The following is a 17,980-nucleotide window of genomic DNA, read 5'->3' on the forward strand; positions in this document are numbered from 1 at the left end:
GCATAATAGCATATGTAACCCTGTCCCTAATAGGGCTCACTCTATTTGCCCTATATTACACAGCCACGCTCTTTGGCCAACTGTATAGCTTTTTGTATACACAGTTGATTACAGAAGTATTTGCAGTGATAGAATTTTCATAATTTAACATTTGAAACAAAGCCGTTAAAATGTGATTGACACACAGTGTTCACGTGGTGGTGGCAGTTTTATAAGATTACCATGTATGGCTGCCACAGGAACCATGTGAATGGTGCTTACTGATGATGTGGTTGTAGACATATGTATTCCCCCAAAATGTATCATTAAGATTTTTATTTGCATCATTACTTATATTTGTTGAAAAGAAATCTACCTTGATTTTCCTTCATTGGATTTTCTTTATGCAATAAAAAAAAAGGTTTCAAAGATTGAAAAGCCTTTCCTTAGTTAAAGAACACTTAAGCCCATATTAGTAGATAATTGCCTAAAATTAGCAAGGACCCATAAATTATATCAAGGATTTATGTCTGCTTGTACCATTCTAACAAGCTTTAATTAATGGTATGCTGCTAATGCTCTCCTGTAGAAATTACTTTCTTCTAGATGAATTAGCTCTTTTAGGTTTAACAGAAACATACATTATTGTAAACCAACATGCTATCAATAAACACAATTCCTGATTAATCCACCAAACACCAACGCGTTACAGAAGAGCCTTAATATGGTTGCCTAGCATTATTAGGAACAGATAAAGGACACTGGCGATAGAGCTATGCAAATGAAGAACTTAAGTAACAAAAATACTAGAACAAAGGACCCGAGAAGAGGTGTCTAAGGAGCACTGCATCTACAGAATTAACAGGTTACAAATGCACATGAACATAACAATTTAGTTATTTTTCTATGTAAAAGTACATTTACGCCAATTTTTTTTATAACATTGCAGCTCTTCAATAAAAATATATATACCTATATATATTGTTTTTACATGGACAGCCATTCAAATGAATGGCGCTTATGCAATGATACAGGGAAAAAAGTCTTAGATTAGTCTTATACACGAGACAACAATAACATGTGTTTGTTCACATGCCGTAAACATGATCACAACTCAAAAACAGCAGTGGGCCAGAGCTGATTTTCCGTTGCGCATACATGAAAACAAAGTGGAGTTCATAAACAAGACCAATAAAGTCCTTTAAGTAGGGAAATGTATGATCACACAAACCATTATGTGGCAAAAGCAACTGGTGGTTTGTTTTGTCCATGAATGGAGCATGCAGTCATTGACAAAGCTGACTTTTTTTCTTTTTTTTCCGAGGGGGGGATATCTTTATAAGAGGGGATTTCAAATCTCAGAACACTGATGGTCTGTCCTTAGAACTCGCCATCGCTATCCAACTGGTGGCAAGTCAACTTCCAGCGCTGCCAGCAATGATCTGTTTGAAGGGCGTCGCGCTTGACCATCATTATTCTAAACCTAGAAAACCATTAAATTACTTGGTGGTCATCAAGAGCTCACATTCTCTAAGTATGAACATAAAAATGTTATTCGAGAAGAAATTTCATACATTGTATTACGGTTAACAACATTTTTCTACAGTCACCTTAAACATGAGGCAGGTTAACAGAAATACCGTAAGCATATTTGAGTACTGCACTTTATAAAATGACAGCTGTCTTTGAATAGGAATCCAAAAATTAACTTACAATTCTTAAAAGCCAGCTGAGTACAAAGCTAGCAGTAGAGTAATGGGTGCCGTAGTGAAACTTCGGAACCTGTTCATCCTCCCAGGTCTCATAGCGCTCTGTAAAGTAGGCTGCGCGTTTGGGATTCAGAGCTCCAACAGGCTGGAAGAGAAAGAGATTCTGTTATACAAAAAAAAAAAAACAGTGTTACATTTAAACAAAAACAATACTAGATTGTTTGCTGAAGAGGCCTAACATGACTAGCAATTGCATACATGGTGACAAAGGAGTGACAAGGCTCGAGAGATGGCTCCCCAGAGACGTCAGCAAGACAACTGAAGATCATAAAGTGACAGTCCAGACTCAAAGCTACAAAAAGCAGAACATAATTAATCCCAGGAGGGAATGTTATTCAAGACAGAGACATGATTCTACATGGGAAATACGGTTTTAGGTACAAGTATGTATTGATACTGTACATCAGGCGGCACTGGTGGCTCAGTGGTTAGCACAGCAGCCTTGCAGCGCTGGCTCCTGGGTTCAAATCCTACCAAGGACAACATCTGCAATGAGTTTGTATGTTTTCCCAGTGTTTGCGTGTGTTTCCTTCGGGTTCTGCGGTTGTAGATTGGGAATGTAGATTGTGAACCCCATCAGGGACAGCGATGATAATGTGCAAACTGTAAAGCGCTGCGGAATATGTTACCGCTATATAAAAAACACCAAATAATATTCCTAACAGGGTCATGAAGGAAATCACATAATACTACCGACAAAGGACCTTCACACAAAGACCAAAAAGTAAAAAACATATATAATCTTTATTGAAACAATCATTAAAAACATACAATAAATAAATAATGCGAAAGTAACCACTGATGCAGGACAAAAACAGTGGGATCCATGCAGGAAGCAACCTAAAAAGAAACAGTAGTGCAATAAAGATAACAGGCTGGGTATAAATTAATGGACATATGTAACTAAGTAAAATGCACCTGAATAAATACGAGCCCTATAAACAGAAATAGGCATGTATAACAAATAGACAAAATATCTAAGGTAAACCCATACAGATGATGGAAATACAGACTACTGCAAATAAAGTGATAAAGGCATAGTTACCTAGAGGAGGAACCCAGGGACCCACCACACCCGACGCTGTTACTAAAATACTCACCAGGCTCCCTCGCAGTGTCCTGTATGAGCGGTCACGTAGGGAGGTGGAGCCGCATATTCATGACTGTAATCGGCGGCCCCACGTGACCGCTCATACAGGAGAAGGTGCGGCGAGGACAGGATAGCCCAGAATATCCCTGTATTTCGCACAATCCATCTCCCCCTTGACTTTGACCATTTTCCCTTTCCCTGCTGCTGAAAAACAGCATGATGTTACCACCATCCTTTTTCACTGTGGGGATGGCGTTCTTGCAATGATGAGCTGTGTTAGTGTGGCGCCAGATATAGTGGTTACCTTGGTGGCACAAAATTTTAATTTTGGTCTATTCTGACCACAGCACTTTCCTCAATGCAATTGTGGAGTCTCCCATATATCTGTTTGGCAAACTCAAATTGATCCATACAAATTTTTTTTTTTTTTTCATAAGTAAAGGCTTTTTTCTGCCCACTCTTCCATAAAGGCCACCTCTATGGAGTGTACTGTACGGTGTATTGTGACTGAATAGACAGATACTCTCTGCTTGAGAACTCTGCAGCTTTTTCAGGGTTACCTTTGGTCTCTGTGCTGCCTCTCAGATTCAGTGTGGGCAAGGAGGGCATTAGAGTTTTGGTGGCCAGCCCTCTCTTTGCAGATTAAAGGTACCGTCACACTAAACAACGCTGCAGCGATACCGACAACGATCCGGATCGCTGCAGCATCGCTGTTTGGTCGCTGGAGAGCTGTCACACAGACAGTTCTCCAGCGACCAACGATCCCGAGGTCCCCGGTAACCAGGGTAAACATCGGGTTACTAAGCGCAGGGCCGCGCTTAGTAACCCGATGTTTACCCCGATTACCAGCGTAAAAGTAAAAAAAACCAAACACTACATACTTACCTTCACTGTCTGTCCCTCGGCGCTGTGCTTTCCTGCACCGACTGTGAGCACAGCGGCCGGAAAGCAGAGCGGTGACGTCACCGCTGTGCTTTCCGGCCGCTGTGCTTAACACAGGGCAGAGAAGCACAGCGCCGAGGGACAGACAGCGGAAGTATGAAGCGTTTGTTTTTTTTTACTTTTACGCTGGTAACCAGGGTAAACATCGGGTTACTAAGCGCGGCCCTGCGCTTAGTAACCCGATGTTTACCCTGGTTACCAGCGAAGACATCGCTGAATCAGTGTCACACACGCCGATTCAGCGATGTCTGCAGGGAGTCCAGCGACGAAATAAAGTGCTGGACTTTCTGCAGCGACCAACGACATCACAGCAGGATTCTGATCGCTGCTGTGTGTCAAACTGAACGATATCGCTAGCCAAGACGCTGCAACGTCACGGATCGCTACCGATATCGTTTAGTGTGACGGTACCTTTATTGTGGTTGCATGTTCTTTCCATTTAATGAAAATGGATTTGATGGTGCTCTGGGGGATCACCAGAGGTTGGGACTTGTACTTCTCAAACACTTTGTCCCTGATTTGTTTGTAAATCTCCTTGGTCTTCATGGCGTTGTTTGGCTAGTGATTACCATTGCTTAACCTCTATCTGCCATCGGACGGAATAGTACGTCTGATGGCAGAGACCCTGCGCTTTGATGCGGGCTCTGGCGGTGAGCCCGCATCAAAGTCGGGACATGTCAGCTGTTTTGAACAGCTGACATGTGCCCGCAATAGGTGCGGGCAGAATCACCATCCGCCTGCACCTATTAACTAGTTAAATGCCACCGTCAAACTCTGACAGCAGCATTTAACAAGCACATCCGGCCAAAAATTTGCGCACCGGTGACCCCCCATCACATGACCGGGGGTCATCGGTGCGTTGGCTTAACAACTAGAGGTCTCCTGCAGACCTCTATGGCTGTTGATGCCAGATTGCTGTGAGAGCCACCCTGTGGTCGGCGCTCATAGCAATGCTGTAATTTAGCTACATAGGAGCGATCTGAGCATCATTCCTATGTAGCAGAGCCGATCAGGCTATGCCAGCTTCTAACCTCCCAAGGCTATTAAAGCATGGCAAAAGTAAAAAAAAAAAATGTTTTAAAAAATATGAAAAAATAAATATAAAAAGTTCCAATCACCCCCCTTTCGCCCTGTACAAAATAAAACAATAAAACAAAAAAAAAATCAAACCTACACACATTTGGTATTGCTGCGTTCAGAATCGCCGGATTTATGAATTAAAAAAAAAAAAAAAGAATTCACCTGATCGATAGCGGCACAGCGAGAAAAAAATTCAGAACGCCAGAATCACATTTTTTTGGTCGCTGCGACATTGCATTAAAATGCAATAATGGGCGATCAAAAGAACGTATATCTGCACCGAAATGGTATCATTAAAAACGTCAGCTTGGCATGCAAAAAATAAGCCCTCGCCCAACCCAAGGTCACAAATAATGGAGATGCTTCGGGTATCGGAAAATTGTGCATTTTTTTTTTTAGCAAAGTTTGGAATTTTTTTTTTACCATTTAGATAAAAAATAACCTAGACATGTTTGGTGTCTATGACCTGGAGAATCATAATGGCAGGTCAGCTTTAGTATTTATTGAACTTGGCAAAAAAGCCAATCAAAAAACAAGTGTGGGATTGCACTTTTTTTGGAATTTCACATCACTTGGAATTTTTTCCCCTTTTTTTGTAGTACACAACATGGTAAAACCAATGGTGTAGTTCAGAAGTACAACTTGTACTGCAAAAAATAAGCCCTCACATGGCCATATTGAAGGAAAAATAAAAAAGTTATGGCTCAGGGAAGGAGGGGAGCAAAAAAACTAAAACGTAAAACTGAAAAAAGCTCTGGGGGGTAAGGAGTTAATTGTGTTGCAACCTCTGTGACCTTTCATATCAAAAGGGTGAATACATATGCACATGACAATTTTAAGTTCTTTGATCCCATAAATTTAATTTATGCCTATATTTTTCTCACATCACCAACTTAGACTCTGGTGCCGATGCATCACACAAATCAGATTACAAAAATATTTATACAAAGGTTGTAATGTAACAAAATAGGTAAAAAGCTAAGTGGATAAATACTTTTGCAAGCCACCGTAGTGAGAGCCCATGAGATCCAGGAAACTGAACTATAAAGTCCTTTATGCATTGATACAAGAAAACATTAGGTCACAAAATTAACCCCTTTACCCCCAAGGGTTTGCACGTTAATGACCGGGCCAATTTTTACAATTCTGACCACTGTCCCTTTATGAGGTTATAACTCTGGAACGCTTCAACGGATCCCAGTGAATCTGACATTGTTTTCTCGTGACATACTGTACTTCATGACAATGGTAAAAATTCTTTGATAGTACCTGCGTTTATTTGTGAAAAAAACGGAAATTTGGCGAAAATTATGAAAATTTCGCAATTTTCCAACTTTGAATTTTTATGCAATTAAATCACAGAGATGTGTCACACAAAATACTTAATAAGTAACATTTCCCACATGTCTACTTTACATCAGCACAATTTTGGAACCAAAATTTTTTTTTGTTAGGGAGTTATAAGGGTGAAAAGTTGACCAGCAATTTCTCATTTCTACAACACCATTTTTTTTTTAGGGACCACATCTCATTTGAAGTCATTTTGAGGGGTCTATATGATAGAAAATACCCAAGTGTGACACCATTCTAAAAACTACACCCCTCAAGGTGCTCAAAACCACATTCAAGAAGTTTATTAACCCTTCTGGTGCTTCACAGGAATTTTTTGAATGTCTAAAAAAAAAAGGAACATTTAACTTTTTTTCACAAAAAATTTAATTCAGCTCCAATTTGTTTTATTTTACCAAGGGTAAAAGGAGAAAATGGACCCCAAACATTGTTGTACAATTTGTCCTGAGTACGCCAATACCCAACATGTGCGGGTAAACCACTGTTTGGGCGCATGGCACAGCTCGGAAGCGAAGGAGCGCCATTTGACTTTTAAAAATAAAAAATCATATTTTTTCACAAAAATTATCTTTTCGCCCCCAATTTTTTATTTTTCCAAGGGTAAGAGAAGAAATTGGACCCCAAAAGTTGTTGTACAATTTGTCCTGAGTACGCTGATACCCCATATGTGGGGGTAAACCACTGTTTGGACGGATGGGAGAGCTCGGAAGGGAAGGAGCGCCGTTTGACTTTTCAATGCAAAATTGACAGGAATTGAGATGGGACGCCATGTAGCGTTTGGAAAGCCACTGATGTGCCTAAACATTGAAACCTCCCACAAGTGAGACCATTTTGGAAAGTAGACCCCCTAAGCAACTTATCTAGAGGTGTGGTGAGCACTTTGACCCACCCAGTGCTTCACAGAAGTTTATAATGCAGAACCGTAAAAATAAAAAATCATATTTTTTCACAAAAATTATCTTTTCGCCCCCAATTTTTTATTTTTCCAAGGGTAAGAGAAGAAATTGGACCCCAAAAGTTGTTGTACAATTTGTCCTGAGTACGCCGATACCCCATATGTGGGGGTAAACCACTGTTTGGGCGGATGGGAGAGCTCGGAAAGGAAGGAGCGCCGTTTGACTTTTCAATGCAAAATTGACAGGAATTGAGATGAGACGCCATGTTGCGTTTGCAGAGCCCCTAATGTACCTAAATAGTAGAAACCCCTCACAAGTGACACCATTTTGCAAAGTAGACCCCCTAAGGAACTTATCTAGATGTGTGGTGAGCGCTTTGATCCACCAAGGGCTTCACAGAAGTTTATAATGGAGAGCCGTAAAAATAAAACAAAAATTTTTTCCCACAAAAATTATTTTTTAGCCCCCAGTTTTGTATTTTCCCGAGGGTAACAGGAGAAATTGGACCCCAAAATTTGTTGTCCAATTTGTCCTGAGTGCGCTGATACCCCATATGTGGGGGGGAACCACTGTTTGGGCGCATGGGAGGGCTCGGAAGGGAAGGAGCTCCATTTGGAATGCAGACTTAGATGGAATGGTCTGCAGGTGTCACATTGCATTTGCAGAGCCCCTAATGTACCTAAACAGCAGAAACCCCCCACAAGTGACACCATTTTGGAAACTAGACCCCCTAAGGAACTCATCTAGATGTGTTGTGAGAGCTTTGAACCCCCAAGTGTTTCACTACAGTTTAAAACGCAGAGCCTTAAAAATAAAAAATCTTTTTTTTCCCACAAAAATTATTTTTTAGCCCCCAGTTTTGTATTTTCCCAAGGGTAACAGGAGAAATTGGACCCCCACAGTTGTTGTCCTATTTGTCCTGAGTACGCTGATACCCCATATGTTGGGGTAAACCCCTGTTTGGGCACACGGGCGAGCTCGGAAGGGAAGGAGCACTGTTTTACTTTTTCAACGCAGAATTGGCTGGAATTGAGATCGGACGCCATGTCGCTTTTGGAGAGCCCCTGATGTGCCTAAACAGTGGAAACCCCCCAATTATAACTGAAACCCTAATCCAAACACTCCTCTAACCCTAATTCCAACGGTAACCCTAACCACACCTCTAACCCTGACACACCCCTAACCTTAATCCCAACCCTATTCCCAACCGTAAATGTAATCTAAACCCTAACTGTAACTTTAGCCCCAACCCAAACTGTAGCCCTAGCCCTAACCCTAGCCCTAGCCCTATCCCTAGCCCTAATGGGAAAATGGAAATAAATACATTTTTTTTAATTTTTCCCTAACTAAGGGGGTGATGAAGGGGGGTTTGATTTACTTTTATAGCGGGTTTTTTAGCGGATTTTTATGATTGGCAGCCGTCACACACTGAAAGACGCTTTTTATTGCAAAAAATATTTTTTGCGTTACCACATTTTGAGAGCTATAATTTTTCCCTATTTTGGTCCACAGAGTCATGTGAGGTCTTGTTTTTTGCGGGACGAGTTGACGTTTTTATTGGTAACATTTTCGGGCACGTGACATTTTTTGATCGCTTTTTATTCCGATTTTTGTGAGACAGAATGACCAAAAACCAGCTATTCATGAATTTCTTTTGGGGGAGGCGTTTATACCGTTCCGCGTTTGGTAAAATTGATAAAGCAGTTTTATTCTTCGGGTCAGTACGATTACAGCGACACCTCATTTATATCATTTTTTTACGTTTTGGCACTTTTATACAATAAAAACTATTTTATAGAAAAAATTATTATTTTGGCATCGCTTTATTCTCAGAACTATAACTTTTTTATTTTTTTGCTGATGATGCTGTATGGCGGCTCGTTTTTTGCGGGACAAGATGACGCTTTCAGCGGTACCATGGTTATTTATATCTGTCCTTTTGATCGCGTGTTATTCCACTTTTTGTTCGGCGGTATGATAATAAAGCGTCGTTTTTTGCCTCGTTTTTTTTTTTTTCTTACGGTGTTTACTGAAGGGGTTAACTAGTGGGCCAGTTTTATAGGTCGGGCCGTTACGGACGCGGCGATACTAAATATATGTACTTTTATTGTTTTTTTTATTTATTTAGATAAAGAAATGTATTTATGGGAATAATACATATATATTTTTTTTCATTATTTAGGAATATTTTTTATTTTTTTTTACACATTTGGAAAAATTTTTTTTAACTTTTTTACTTTGTCCCAGGGGGGGACATCACAGATCGGTGTGCCGGAAATTTCTATCAAGGGGTTACTTGAGAAATTTAAACAGCGGGCTTTGACCATTAGACGTGAAGATCTTTTGGCCCCTAAAGAAAGGGTTGAGTCAAATAAAAGAATCCCTTTTGTAACCACTTATGGTGGCATGAGTTCTAGGGTCTCAGACATTATACGTAGGCATTGGCCTTTGTTGAGCAGGGGCCACGCTAATGTTGCCGGATTTCAAACACCTCCACTGTTTTCTTATAGGAGGAATAAGAACTTGAGAGATGAATTGGTTTTATCTGATATTGGGAGTTCCAAGAGAGACCTACAAATGACATTGAGCCAACCTAGTCTTGGCAACTTTCCGTGCCTAGGCTGTGCATCTTGCAGTAATATGATTAAGGGGGCTTCGTTTTGTCATCCTTATACTGGTAAAAGATATGAGATCAGGAAACGGTACACATGTAGGAGCAATTTTGTGATATATGTCTTGACCTGCCCTTGTGGTCTCTTCTATGTGGGGGAGACCACAATGGAGGTCAAGGCTAGGATCAGCAAACACAAGAGTACAATTAGGACTCAAATATTGGAACTACCTGTACCGAGACATTTTCACGAAATGGGTCATTCAGTCAACCAATTAAGATACAGAGTTATTGATGATGTACCGGTGATGCGACGGGGTGGAGACCGTATTGCACTTTTGAAGAGAAAAGAACTGAGATGGATTTTTGAGCTTGACACCCTGCATCCTAGGGGAATGAACATAGAGTACCAACAGAGCTGTTGTCTTTAGCATCCGTTTTATATTCTCTGCAGTATCCTTTTTAGTATATTGTTTTTAACTATCTACTATATAAAGCTGAATGTGTGTATGTATGTCCGGGATTGGCATCTGCACCGTCGCAGCCACAGCCACAAAATTTTGCACAGTCACACGTCTGGACCCCGAGAGCGTCATAGGCTATGTTGTGAGGTGAAATTTTAACCCCGCGCTTTCCAATTCACCAAACAATTTTGCCCCTATCTACATAATGGGGAAAAAGTGAAAGGAAAAGTGTTGGAGGTGTCGCAGCTACAGCAACAAAATTTTGCACAGTCACACGTCTGGACCCCGAGAGCGTCATAGGCTATCTTGTGAGGTGAAATTTTAACCCCGCGCTTTCCAATTCACCAAACAATTTTGCCTTTATCTACATAATGGGAAAAAATGAAAGGAAAAGTGTAGGAGGCAAATTGACAGCTGCCAGATGTGAACAAGGGGGACTTAAAGAATGAGAGCGATGGCGCCAAATAGTATATACCGTACAGTTGCTAAGGTGGGGCCCCGACATGGGATACTCACCACACACGGGGATATGAACACACACAAAATGCGCCACACACTACCACGTGCTTGAACACATATTACCCTCAGCACACATTTCACCACAAATACACCAACCTCGCCACATAAAAGTCGAAACACAAAAGTCGCCGCTCAAAACTCGCCACGCGCATACTATATACAGGAGGAGATGACACACAGATATATACTATATACAGGGGAGATGACACACAGGTATATACTATATACAGGAGGAGATGACATACAGGTATATACTATATATAGAAGGAGATGACATACAGGTATATACTATATATAGAAGATGACATACAGGTATATACTATATACAGGGGAGATGACACAGCAGGTATATTATATATACAGGGGAGATGACATACAGGTATATACTATATACAGGAGATGACATACAGGTATATACTATATATAAGGGAGATGACAAACATGTATATACTGAGGTGAAAATCAAAAGGTGTGAGTGCAAAATGAGAGGAGTGAGGGAAAATAGTGGAGTGATCGGAAAATGACAGATGTGAGGTCGAAAGAGGAGTGAGGGAAAATAGTGGAGTGATCGGAAAATGACAGATGTGAGGTCGAAATGACAAGTGTTAGGGGGGAATGAGAGGAGTGAGGGAGAAAATGAGAGGTGTAAGGGAGAAAATGAGAGATATGAGGGGGAAAATGAAAGATGTGATTGGGAAAATGAGAGGCGTGATGGGAAAATAAGAGAAGTGAGGTGCTATAACTAACCACAGATATTTACTATGCCCAGGCAACGCCGGGCTCTTCAGCTAGTGTTATATACTTTTCTATTCTTGTTTTAGGAGTCTCATTCTTTATGAGCTGTAGTATACTTACTCTATTTGTATTGATGATTGCTCGCTTTGGGAGTTCAGCCGACCAAGTAATTTGGACTATATATAATAGACGTTCTCCTCTATATGCAATAGTGTTCTTCACTTTTGAAAATGTGCTGCTATACCCCTTTTCTTTCCTTTTTTCCTTCATCATTTTGTTGCCTTTTTCCTTGAGAGAAGGCTATTGGTTATGTTGGTATGGTTACAGACATGTATAATATCTCCTTAGCCTTTTATCCACATCGTATAATGAGATAAGTGTTTTTTATATGTATTAGATTGTGATAATATGATAAATGCTCGATTTCTCTATATATACATATATATGCTTATATTTATTATTGATGTGTTGGTGCTGTTCTATATAGATTTGCCTGTGCACTTTTTTTTTTTTTTTCTTGCTATCATTGCTTCTTTATCATGAGTTTCCAGGTTTAATGCTAACAGACTCTTGCGCTGCTGGATTCTCTATTACTGTGGAAGTAAAGACATTAGTAAAGTACATCTGCAGATGTCTGATTATTCTACGATGCACCTGAGGTATGTGGGACATGTGCACTGCTGCCTCTGCCTTTCAAAGTATACGAGCGCTTGGTGAGGACTTGGAGCCTGCGCAGTACCACTCTTGATTTGGTCCCACACGGACGCCGTTTCAGTCAGGCGCAGTGGATATTTTCGTCAGGACAACAAGGAGAGAGGACTGGACCTGCGCAGTTATACACTTTGTATGCTGGAACTTTTTGCGATCACATGACAAGGAACTGTGAATATGATTGGACAGCAGCCGTTCTGAGGTCATCTTGGGGGTTGGCTGGTATCCTGGTTACGGGGAATGCTGCATGTCTGTTGGAGGAACGTCATTTGTTTACAACTGTAAGGTGGGGAAGCTTTCTGTGCTATTGTGGGCTGGATTTCTGACATTAGAGCGATCGGAGCTAGTAGATCTTTGTTAGATTAGATATTGTCATTGTTAAAGTATTTGTAATGTGATTTTGATATGTATTTATATGTATATGTCTTTTTTCAGTATGGTGCTGTATCCCTATTGGTGTACCGCTAAATAGGGGGTGGTGCTATTTGTATATAATGGTGGTTGGAACATGTGTTACACTGTGCTTGATAAAGGTTATTGTACCGAAACGTCGCCGCAGGAGGCAGATTAAACACGTAAGGTCTTCATCACTGACCGTTGTGGCGCTGTCTATCTTCTATTCTGGGATATGGACTTGCAGCCGGGCTGGACCCCTTGGCATTGACTTGCGCCAATATGCGAATGGAAGCTGTATGGACATAGGGTGCGGTTTTTCTCTTTTTGGATTTCATCACAGATCGGTGATCTGACAGTGTGCACAGCACTCTGTCAGATCACCGATCTGATAGCAGTGCAGGCTGCTTCACAGTGCCTGCTCTGAGCAGGCTCTGTGAAGCCACCTCCCTCCCTGCAGGACCCGGATCCGCGGCCATCTTGGATCCGGGCCTGGAGCAGGCAGGAAGGGAGGTAAGACCCTCCCTGCGCGATGCTTCCCTGCACCGCCGGCACATCGCGATCATGTTTGATCGCGGTGTGCCAGGGGTTAATGTGCCGGGGGCGGTCCGTGACCGCTCCTGGCACATAGTGCCAGATGTCAGCTGCGATAGGCAGCTGACACCCAGCCGCGATCGGCCGCACTCCCCCCGTGAGCGCTGCCGATCGCGCTGGACGTACTATCCCTATCCCATCCGTGGTCATGGGGGCCCACCCCACCTCGACGGGATAGTACGTCCGATGTCAGAAAGGGGTTAAAGAGAAGGTGCCGCAATTTTGTTTTTGTATTAAAAATCATTGTTTATATAAACAATTATTTTTAATACAAAATAATTTTTTTTAACTTTAATATCTTTTTTATTGTTAATTATTTTTGCAGCCACTGGGCGCCACCATTTTGCTTTGCAGAAGTGTAAGAGTCCCAGCACGACACTTACACTCTGCAAATACGGCAGCCCTGGACATAGGAGGCTGCAGTCGGGAGCCGACCCCATAGCTACCATTATAAGCTCAGCTGCTCTCTGCTCTGATGTGGCCACGCCCACCGGGCTGTCTCCACATCACAGCAGAGGCAGGAGATCGGCGCCATCTTGCTTCAGCCTACAGTGGAGTGTACCTGTGAGCTCCACTGTGACTGAGAGCTGTGCTGTTGGAGGGCCAGCTACATCCGTCTCCCCTCACACTGTCAGCGGCCGTTCCCTGTCCTCTGCTGCCTGGTGTGTGGCTGTAATCTCTAGAGAGGGTGAAGGAGAGCTGTGGTCTGATGTCCTCTATCAGGAGCTGCAGAGAGGTAACAGAGGGGGATGGGGAGGCTCTGTGCTGCACGACCTATCACTGCAGCTCCTCACAGGACATCAGACCGTGCATCTATCACTATATTGTGCTGAGCCGTGTATCTAATCCTCTCCTGTGTGATACTGTCTGCTGGCCCGTGTATCTAATCCTCTCATGTGTGATACTATGCTGAGCCATGCATCTAATCCTATACTGTGTGATATTATGCTGAGCCGTGTATCTAATCCTCTCCTGTGTGATATTGTCTGGTCTGCTGAGCCGTGTATCTGATCCTCTCCTGTGTGATACTGTCTGCTGAGCCGTGTATCTAATCCTCTCCTTTGTGATACTGTCTGCTGAGCCATGTATCTAATCTTCTCCTGTGTGATACTGTCTGCTGAGCCGTGTATCTAATCCTATACTGTGTGATATTATGCTGAGCAGTTTATCTAATCCTCTCGTGTGATACTGTCTGGTGAACCGTGTATCTAATCCTCTCCTATGCACTCCTCTCCCCCCTGCATATCTTTCCCCATTGCACACACAACTCAATGCGTGCGATAACAGGAGCTGCGGGGGTCATGCTGTATTATGGCATTATGTGAGATGTATATGACGGTATTATGTTATCTGTATGGTGGTATTATGCTTGATCAGTATTGTGAGAATTATATGGTGGTATTGTGTGTGATCTATATGGCGGTATTATGTGAGAACACTATGGCAGTATTATGTGTGATCTATATGGCGGTATGATGTGAGAACACTATGGCAGTATTATGTGTGATCTATATGGCGGTATTATGTGAGAACACTATGGCAGTATTATGTGTGATCTCTATGGTGGTATTATGTGAGAACACTATGGCAGTATTATGTGTGATCTATATGGCGGTATTATGTGAACACTATGGCAGTATTATGTGTGATGTATATGGCGGTATTATGGGAGAACTGTATGACAGTATTGTGTGATCTATTTGATAGTATTGTGTGTGATCTATATGGTGGTATTATGTGAGAACACTGGCGGTATTATGTGTGATCTATATGGCGGTATGATGTGAGAACACTATGGCAGTATTATGTGTGATATATATGGCGGTATTATGTGAGAACACTATGGCAGTATTATGTGTGATCTCTATGGTGGTATTATGTGAGAACACTATGGCAGTATTATGTGTGATCTATATGGCGGTATTATGTGAACACTATGGCAGTATTATGTGTGATGTATATGGCGGTATTATGTGAGAACTGTATGACAGTATTGTGTGATCTATTTCAGAGGTCCCCAACTCCAGTCCTCAAGGCCCACCAACAGGTCATGTTTTCAGGATTTCCTTTGCATTGCACAGGTGATGCAATTATTACCTGGGCAAGACTAAGGAAATCCTGAAAACATGACATGTTGGTGGGCCTTGAGGACTGGAGTTGGGGACCCCTGATCTATTTGATAGTATTGTGTGTGATCTATATGGCGGTATTATGTGAGAACACTATGGCAGTATTATCTTCAGAAAGCGGACCCATTCTATGGTGGTTCTGGCTGAGCACCTGCACGTGGGTCTGGGGTAATAGAGGGGGTAGTATGACCTCCAGTTAGGTGTAGTCAGGGGAAAGGCTGGTGAGCTAGCTGAAGAGAGGGGTCTCATTTTTATCGTTACTATATGGCTACATTTCCTTCCCTTAATCACCCCAGACTGCGCCTGTCACCTCGCTTTCACATATTGCAAGGACAGGATGGAGAAGACAGGATCTGAGGAGGGGAATGGGGTCTGTATGCAAAGTCTGGATCAGACCAGGCCATCAATCCGCAGAAATGTTTCCTGGATTTCTGTGGAGCAGACGGTCCATCCATGAGTATAAAAGACAGCGCTCTATGTACAATCCCTGGCTGCTCCGCGCACCAAACAGGGGGCCCCTATAGACCAGCACACTGCTCTCCTGAAATAATCTCTGCTGCTGTCACCCTGCTCCCTCCACCATATATCTCCAAGAATCCTTGCTGCCTGCCATCCTCGGTGACAGTCTACTTGTCGGTATAAGGCTGCTTTCACACTAGCGTCGGTACGGGTCCGTCGCAGTGCGTCGGGCCAACGTACCGACGTATGCTGTGAAAGAAATGTCCGACGTGGGCAGCGGAAGCAGTCTTACGACGCTTCCGCTGCCCCATTGTAAGGTCTGGGGAGGATGGGGCGGAGTTTCGGCCGTGCATGCGCGGTCGAAAATGGTGGACTCGACGCACAAACGTACGTTATATGTAACTTTTTTTGTGGCGGCGGTCCACCAAAACATGACGCAACCGTCGCACGACAGTTGCAACGTGTGGCAATACGTCGGTAATGTTAGTCTACAGGGAAAAAACGCATCCTGCAGACAACTTTGCAGGATGTGTTTTTTCTCCTGAACGACGCATTGCAACGTACAGCCAACAACGCTAGTGTGAAAGTAGCCTAAGGCTGCCGTCCACGTTCAGTATTTGGTCAGTATTTTACCTCAGTATTTGTAAGCCAAAACCAGGAGTGGGTGATAAATGCAGAAGTGATGCATATGTTTCTATTATACTTTTCCTCTAATTGTTCCACTCCTGGTTTTGGCTTACAAATACAAATACTGAGGTAAAATACTGACGAAATACTGATAGTGTGACGGCAGCCATACTCTGCAGTCACCAACAAAATGGCTGCTCATTTGGTTCCTGAATATCATCCTCTCTAATCCCTTAGCAAACACCCAGAAGGGGAGGAGAGGAGACATCACACAGGTCAGCAGACTCCGCCCATAATTACTGCAGTGCTGTAATGTGAGCTAGTTGTACACTAGGTTTTTCTGAAATTTCAGCAGCTGCTCCCCCTAGTGTTTAAACCCTTTACCCCCAAGGGTGGTTTGCACATTAATGACCGGGCCAATTTTTACAATTCTGATCACTGTCCCTTTATGAGGTTATAACTCTGGAACGCTTCAACGGATCCCGGTGATTCTGACAATGTTTTCTCGTGACATATTGTACTTCATGATAGTGGTAAAATTTCTTTGATATTACCTGCGTTTATTTGTGAAACATTTTCCAACTTTGAATTTTTATGCAATTAAATCACAGAGATATGTCACACAAAATACTTAATAAGTAACATTTCCCACATGTCTACTTTACATCAGCACAATTTTGGAACCAAAATTTTTTTGTTAGGGAGTTATAAGGGTTAAAAGATGACCAGAAATTTCTCATTTTTACAACACCATTTTATTTTAGGGACCACATCTCATTTGAAGTCATTTTGAGGAGTCTATATGATAGAAAATACCCAAGTGTGACACGATTCTAAAAACTGCACCCCTCAAGGTTCTCAAAACCACATTCAAGAAGTTTATTAACCCTTCAGGTGTTTCACAGGAATTTTTGGAATGTTTAAATAAAAATTAACATGTAACTTTTTTTCACAAAAAATTTACTTCAGCTCCAATTTGTTTTATTTTACCAAGGGTAACAGGAGAAAATGGACCCCAAAAGTTGTTGTACAATTTGTCCTGAGTATGCTGATACCCCATAAGTGGAGGTAAACCACTGTTTGGGCGCATGACAGAGCTTGGAAGTGAAGGAGCGCCATTTGACTTTTTAATGCAAAATTGACTGGAATTAATATGGGACGCCATGTTGCGTTTGGAGAGCCACTGATGTGCCTAAACATTGAAACCCCCCACAAGTGACACCATTTTGGAAAGTAGACCCCCTAAGGAACTTATCTAGAGGTGTGGTGAGCACTTTGACCCACCAAGTGCTTCACAGAAGTTTATAATGCAGAACCGTAAAAATAAAAAATCATTTTTTTTTTCACAAAAATTATCTTTTCGCCCCCAATTTTTTATTTTCCCAATGGTAAGAGAAGATATTGGAACCAAAAAGTTGTTGCACAATTTGTCCTGAGTACTCCATATGTGGGGGTAAACCACTGTTTGGGCGCATGGGAGAGCTCGGAAGGGAAGGAGCGCCGTTTGACCTTTCAATGCAAAATTGACAGGAATTATAACTGAAACCCTAATCCAAACACACCCCTAACCCTAATTCGAACGGTAACCCTAACCACACCTCTAACCCAGACACACCCCTAACCCTAATCCCA

General features: G+C 42.2%; 1 protein-coding gene across 1 annotated transcript in view; it reads right to left on the reverse strand.

Annotated features, from left to right (window-relative positions):
* Positions 1–17,980, reverse strand: part of LRBA (LPS responsive beige-like anchor protein) — an 825,317-nt gene that overhangs the window by 178,247 nt on the left and 629,090 nt on the right. Inside the window, exon 44 of the mRNA XM_069744053.1 lies at positions 1,693–1,833. Coding sequence (XP_069600154.1) covers positions 1,693–1,833 — 141 coding nt within the window. The remainder of the gene's footprint in view (positions 1–1,692; positions 1,834–17,980) is intronic.

The sequence above is a fragment of the Ranitomeya imitator genome, chromosome 1, assembly GCF_032444005.1.
Source record: "Ranitomeya imitator isolate aRanImi1 chromosome 1, aRanImi1.pri, whole genome shotgun sequence".
NCBI classification, from domain to species: Eukaryota; Metazoa; Chordata; class Amphibia; order Anura; family Dendrobatidae; genus Ranitomeya; species Ranitomeya imitator.